At 30.1% G+C, this 7,646-nt stretch overlaps 1 protein-coding gene across 2 annotated transcripts; it reads right to left on the minus strand.

The window, feature by feature from the left end:
• Nucleotides 1–439: 439 nt before the first annotated feature.
• On the minus strand, nt 440–7,213 carry LOC113516973 (protein Mo25). Of its 2 annotated transcripts, none has more exons than XM_026901483.3 (7): nt 7,058–7,213; nt 6,647–6,832; nt 4,781–4,897; nt 4,219–4,361; nt 3,021–3,189; nt 1,953–2,222; nt 440–1,473 (listed from the first exon to the last, which is right to left on the minus strand). In XM_026901483.3, the coding sequence occupies exons 2-7, from the start codon at nt 6,773–6,775 to the stop codon at nt 1,294–1,296; spliced, it is 1,008 nt and encodes a 335-aa protein (XP_026757284.1). In that variant the 5' UTR covers nt 6,776–6,832; nt 7,058–7,213; the 3' UTR covers nt 440–1,293. The 2 variants fall into 2 exon arrangements, with proteins under 2 accessions (XP_026757284.1, XP_026757285.1); XM_026901484.3 differs by having other exon boundaries at nt 6,960–7,098.
• Between the last annotated feature and the right edge of the window lie 433 nt (nt 7,214–7,646).

Below are 7,646 nucleotides of genomic sequence, written 5' to 3' on the forward strand. Positions count from 1 at the left end.
TATATTTCAAACATTTTCTTACATACAAACCTTGTAGTAACGATTACAAACACAGCAAAAAAAGAACCAAATAAGTACACCCATTCTGAAATGATATGCTTACATATTCGGCAATTGATTTCTATTTTATAGATTAGACTTAAAATCTTTAGACTAATATATTTATTCTTCTTCGGACAGTACGTGGAATGATATATTTACTAAAATATAGTGTACAATTTTTAAAAATAACTATAAATGTACAGTATAACTAATTTAAAATAGTTGTGTCTAATAGATTGATAATAATAATAATAAATCTAAAAAATTCAATTCATTAGTGTTTCATTTTTTGTCGCAATAAGTTATTTCATCTGAGTCAATTTTACAAATTAATTAGATAATTATTAAAAAGGGAAAAGGCGAAAGTAAAATAATATTATAGAATTAAACAAAGTAATGATATAAATATTTTATTCAGTTTCCTATAGAATGTAATATTGCAAAAATTATGGTGACAAAGAAATAATATAATTTAAAATTATAATACAAAAATTTTGAGAACATACAATAATATCTAGATTACTTAATGTTTAAAACAATATCTTTTGTGAATTTGTATGTGTATTTTAACCATAGTTGCTACTAAGCATATATAGAAATAAGTCTTCAATATTTATAACATAAAATAACGTTTATTATAAGTATATTTTATCAAATACAATTATATAATACATACATACAAGATTGTAACCAATACTGACCGCCATAACATGGAATATTTGTTTTCTGTTTAACAATTTATAATTTTGAATTTATTGATTTAGAGTAGGTACAAAAGATGGAAACCAAAAATTTATTGCAATAAAAATGTCATACATGATTATATACAAATCTCTTATGAAGATCTTAAGTTGACCTGCTTTTTGCCTTTCGGACGCTAAACTTAGAGACACATAGCCTAATGTGACAAAATATATTTCGATTGTGACTCCACAGCTGTCACTAAACACGTCATATAAACTAAAATGGTTTAAACAACTTACAAAGGAATAAGTCAAACCATAAGTTACGCTAATTCCTACATATCTTTATTAAAAATGTAATTTGCTCGTAGCACAAATATACTTTCTTCCCTGACTCATCACAGACCGAATGTAAAATCCGTTTAGAATTCCAATGTTTTCTACTGAACGCTGTGTGTTCGCTGCGCGCACAACACCCTCTGGTGACTTAGAAGCGTTAAATATAATAGCATCTATAACTAACTTCTTTCTGAGGAGGAAGTGGCGATTTAATGAAATGCAATAAATGTTAGTGTTCCACTGGCTTAAGCTCTTTGATTTGTTTTATAAGGTAAGCCTTTTCATCATTGAACTGCTCGTCTTCAGACCGATCCGTGTGGAACTTGGTCAGGAAGTCCACCAGCTTATCTTGATTCCTCAAAAGTATATCCAAAATTGGTTTTGGTTTATTTGGATTGGCTACAAATACCTGGAATTAGGCAACTTTATAAATATCACATGCTAAAATAAAATCTTTAAAATATAATCAAAGTGAAATTATAAATCAGGTATTAGAAATAATATATTTTTTTTTACTTTGGTTATTGTAATTTTGTAACTATGATACTTATCAGCATCTATTGCAATCATATTTTTGTTAGAAATCATTTCTAATGAAATGGGAAGCTGATTATTTGTCCATTCATCTAATTACAATTATATTATATTAATAAGATCAGTTAAGTAGTTTCATTTATTAAACCAATATTTATTGATGTAATTTAAAAATTTAATTGTAATTGTAATTTGAAAAATGAGAAAATTTGCTCTTTTCTTCAGAAATTTTGCTTTGCTCAACTAAAGTTATATAAAGTATTCAGGGCGCTTTTTATTAATAAGTAAATAAATAGTATTTATTTTAACATAAAAATTACAATAAATTTATAAGTTTAAACTATAAAGTCATACCTTAAAAACATGGAAAGCCTCAAATTGTATATTACGTGATTTTTCTTTTAGCATATTCATCATAAGTTTAAGATTATCGGGATTGGTGATGTAGCGTGTCATGATGGAGAAGTTATGCCTGTCTAGAAGCAATTCCCCGAGCAACTTGAGGCTCTGCCGTCGTGTTACATAGTTCTCCGAATTCAGAAGCCGTTGGTAATGGCTAAAGACTTTATCATAATTTGCTTCTAAAAACTCGGCACACAACATTTTGTGTCGTGTTAGTAATTCCTGAAATTGTTGTCAATTGAATAAAATTAATTCTTTATTACAATTTTTTTTTTTTTTAGAATGACAAGCTTGCGACCCTCCTAATAGAAAGTGGTAATTATCTATAAATGAGAATCATCAGAGACATTACAGAATACACTATTATGCCCCTGGTACCCCTTATGATAAAAGAAAGAGTTTGTTAATAATGGGGTCTAACATAGCCAGTACTAACAATATATCCTATCAGATCGACCTCCAAGCGGTATCCCCTGGAAACGGTTGTAGTTAAATTAAATAACCGTTTTAGTTAATTATTGAGTATGTTATGATGGGCTAACTGTCCTGCTTTCATCCTCACCTAACAGCTCTCACTGGTGCCCCGCCAATATATAATCGATAGTGTAGGCGGTGTTACCTTTCTATAAAACTATTACTTCCCATTAAAAAACAACCTTATGATAATAATAATAATATTTTTTATTACAAATAACTACGATGCATTTTAGTTAGTAATAATTATATATTACACTTATATATTATATATACAATTATAATATACTTATGTACCTTTATCCCAGGTACAAAACCGTGGAAATTGGATCCAATTTAGTGCAAAATTTTTTGCATGAAACCAAAATCAACAAACAAATAAAACTTCCAAAAATATTGTTTTGATTACTGTTTTTATTAAGACCCCTTATATCATATCTCGTATGTACCTACATAGTCTAATTATATATAGATAGAGATATCATTAAATATTTATTTATATTGTTGATTATACCATCACCGATTAAAAGTTAAAATAGTACAAACCTTAAAAGTAGAAAAGGCATCTGAGGCAATATCAAATGTGGAAACTTCTACGTAACGGAAAAAATTATAAAAGTCATCTGAATATAACATTATTTTAGCCAAAGCCTCATATCTGGCGCATTCTCGCAACATGGTGCCACAATTCGATGCAATCTCCTGATGTTCATATCTAAATCGATAATAAAATAATTATGACGTAACCACAGTCATTTTAAAATAATATCAATAAAATAAATAAGCTTGAGCCGCCAATAACAACTTGAGATATGAATAAAAAACACTATAAACCAATCCAAGACTCGGAAAACTCGAAAAAAAAAAACCTATATGAAACAAGACCAGCATAGTCTTACAAGGCAGAGATGCATCTCCAAGTGGAAAACATTTTTAATTATTATAATATAGTCCTACAAACCACGTTAATTAACACCCGAGGTATTGGTCTATTTCAAGTCGGGTAGGCTGTGCTCACATATATAAAATTACTTAGTACCCCAAGATCCGAGGCAAGTTTCCAATTATGCACAAAGACATTTAAGAGTACATATGCACCTTTATAAGGCACCAGAGCCCCCACCTTCGGAAAATAATCTCAAATCCACCAATAAAAAAGTTATTCATAAAAGTATCATCATCATCATTTCAGTCTTTATCCATCCACAGCAGAACACAGGCCTGCCCCATAGACTGCCATAAGGAATGGTCCTGAGGCACCTGCATCCACTGACTCTCTGCAATGGATTTGAGGTTGTCACTCCGTCTAGTAATCCATAAAAGTATAAACAAATATAAATGACATTATATGTACAATAGTAAAATATTCACTGTTTGTATATTAAGGTGTTGAAAATAACATTTTATTTGCAATACACATTACCGTTACATTATGTTTTATAGTGTCAGTGACTCCAGTTACAAAAACTTTCCTTTGTTTTGTAAAAACAGATGATAACTTCGCTAGAAAAAGATTTTTTTAAAGCTGTATAAATTTAATATTTTATTTATGTTTCGCCATTATATGGAATATGATTCATGTGAGACGTGACACACATCCTACTGGCAAAGCAGGTGGTGTCGCGTACATAACTAGTTGCAAACACATAAAATATCTTAACAAAGTACAATGTTTGTCAAATTTAAGTTTTTCAATTTAAAAATTTTATTTAATATGCTGTTATAGAATTTTTTATAATATTACCCAGACATCAAAGTGAAGAGAATCTCAGGCTTGGTGCATATATATTCCACAGTAGGAGATCGAGTTCCAATTTGACGCCTCAATACATTATTGAATACCTGAGCCACATCCTTCTTCCCTTCAAAGTCGATGCGATTGAGGTTCTACAAACAAAAAAGAAATTACTGTAAATCTTCAAATACTGTAAATCTCCAAATCTTACAGTCAAACAAGCAAGTAGTAACTTTAATAATAAAATATAATTCTTAATATTACAAATCCTTTTTAATATCACAGATAAATGTGAATATTTTAGTTGTTTAATTTGTACAACAATAACAAATAGTTTTACTCAAAAAATGTTCTTATTATAAGAAACTACAAATTTTTAATAAATAAAATTGTGTTAGAAAATATCTACAAGTAATATTAACAGACACAGTTAATATGTAAACATTCTAGTCCTCAAAAATAGCAATGCATGAAGAATGCAGAAAGCCTCACAATATATATTTTATAATTTAATATATAAATTAAACAAAATTATAAGTAAACATTGTTTGCAAATATTGGCTGTATTTACCTGAATAAGAAGCAGCAATAAATTTGTATTGTATAGCTCTTGTGCCAGCTGTGCCACAATGATGTCTGTTTGTGGCTCTGCATCAGAAGTACCATAGAGCATGTTTTTTATCAGAACCTGTAACAAATAAAACATGAATATTAAATTATAAATATTAAATACGAGGTTTGTCCGGAAAGCGTATAAAAGTTTTTTAAAAATTTTATTTTACAATTATTCAGGTAAATCAATTTTACAAAGTACTCCCCCTGTGACATAATGCACTTGTGCCAACGCCGTTTCCACTGTGAGAAGGCTCCTTGAAAGTCCTCTGGTTGTAGGTTTCTCAGCTGCCCCGTCGTAGCTTTTTTTATCTCATTTAAAAAATGCCGCCCCCGAAGTACCAATTTGGTTTTTGGGAACAAGAAGAAGTCACACGGGGCCAAATCCGGCGAATAGGGGGGTGTTCGGTCACCGTAATTGATTTTTTACTCAAAAACTCACGGAAAACAAGAGAGGTGTGGGCAGGGGCATTAACGCCCCTCTCGTATTGGAATTAATTCTGAGCACATCGACGTAGAATTGTCCATCAACTGTCTGGCCTGGAGGGACGAATTCTTGATGGACAATCCCCCGAACATCGAAAAAAACAATCAACATTGTCTCGGCCCTCTCTGAATCTTTTTAGCCACTTGTGGACGGTTGGTTCCTTCACAGCATCATCCCCATAAACTGTTCTGAGATCGGCAAAAATTTCACGGCCATTCTTGCCGAGTTTCGAGAGAAACTTGATTACGACGCGCTGCTCTTTAGCGGGCTATCGTTAAGAGGTAACTTCACAGATGGCGTGACAAGCCAGTTCGCACCGCACGGCGGTCAGACCAGAACTGAAGCATTGTTAGGGACATAAGGAAGGGGTCCTGCGCTTACCTGGCCTCCCCACTCCTCTTTCTCGCATTCCAGAACACTTTTATACGAACTTTCCGGACAGACCTGATATCTAACCATAACACCTTTATATCTATAATTTTTTTCTGAAGCCACTCAAGAACTCACATGAATTATTCATAATATAGTATTAACCAACAAGAGAGATTATTTGCATTACATCACAATTATATACATTGTTTCGGCAAAGAATAACTGTGCTGCTAAATAATCAGGGTATAATTTATTGATTGGGATAAAATGGAGTCTAAGTGCCTATTTCAAATACTATAATGTTTGTAGATTGCATTTAAATTTCTAACTTCACATTATCAGAACAACCTAGAGAACATATTACTTTGATATGATATGAAACATTATATTTTTTTATAAATTAATTATAAAATTTTGACAAAATATTATATCTGTAATCACAAAACTGTATAATATAAGACATTATTTACTATAAATATGCTTTGAGTAGGGCTCTTTTATCACCATGATAAAAATCCTATTAATGTTTCCCTTTTAATGGACCTCCTAATAAGAGCAAGATATTAGCTTACAATCACAATGTAATCCACCACCAATACCTACCAACTCACCAATGAGAAAGTTCAAATAAGAAAATTGAAATAAACAATTTAGGCAAATAAATCACTGTTACTTACAAATAAGCAGATCAAATTGTTATTAAATTTATATTATAAATATTAAAGATTTACTGGATGACTCATTGTAGATACATCATTGTTTTTATGCACTAACACCTGAACTAAATAAATACACTGATTAAAAAATTATAAGGTTCCATTAACTATTATCTCAATGATCCATAATCATTAATATAACAATAAAAAGCGCAATTATTTTTTATGTACATATACTCAGAGGCAAATTGATCTATCACTTTTGATTAAATACTGTTTTAAACAATTCATATTCATGTTGCATACTTACCAAATTTTTACTGACATCTTCTTGGGCTTTCTCGGCCTTTTTGTCGCCTCTTTCTAATGCGGTAACAGCATCTTTCAAAGATCTCACTAGCTCCGCTGGGCTCTTCTGGGACTTACCAAAAAGAGGCATATTACTTCGATATTTTTTGGAGATTGAGTAAGCAATTCTGTCTACATAAGATTATATCTGAAATCACCGAAAACACAGCATGAAATACTTATTTACTACTTCACTGAACATTTTGCACTTGATATCCACGAGAATACAAGAGAAATAAAATGATATTTGACAAATTTAAAAAACGTTTGCCAACCTGGCGTTTAGTCACTTAGCTTTATAAATTTTATATATAAAATGTTATTATAACTTAAATCAATAACAAATACACAAATAACAGGGATTAAAACTCACTTTAAATAAAATAATTATAAATTTTCTTAGCAAGATAGACCACAGACAGGTAAATCGAACAGCTGTGATGTCAATTTTCTTTCAATGTTGCATTCAGTAGTGTTGATTGAAAAATCGATTTTAATAATTAGTTGTTTACTCTCGCACAAATTAATTCAAATTCAAAGAACAAAATTGTTTATTACCAATTAATTGATTATAGTTAAATATATATAATTCAACAACATCAAATTTATAACTGGATTGACGATTTATTCACAGAAATTCTATCAATATAAATAATAAGGAGGTTTTTAAAAATTATTTGACTCGAATAATATTAGAATAGTTTTATAATTAAAAATGGAAAATATTTTTTCATACCTAAAAACCCAAAATTATATTAATCATTGAATATTTTTTTCGTCTCTAATACGAGCCTTTTGTGAATGACACTGGCAGAAATGGTCGTAAAAGTAACGAATGATTGCTAATGAAGAAAAAAGAAATTTATTACTGTGCCTTTTTTATTTAAATAATTAAATGTTTAATAAGATACTATAGATAAATGTATATAATCGATAGCATAAGTTTAAAATTTTGAATTAGT

Source organism: Galleria mellonella, unplaced genomic scaffold (genome assembly GCF_026898425.1).
Source record: "Galleria mellonella isolate WM207_F2 unplaced genomic scaffold, CSIRO_AGI_GalMel_v1 utg143, whole genome shotgun sequence".
Taxonomy (NCBI): domain Eukaryota; kingdom Metazoa; phylum Arthropoda; class Insecta; order Lepidoptera; family Pyralidae; genus Galleria; species Galleria mellonella.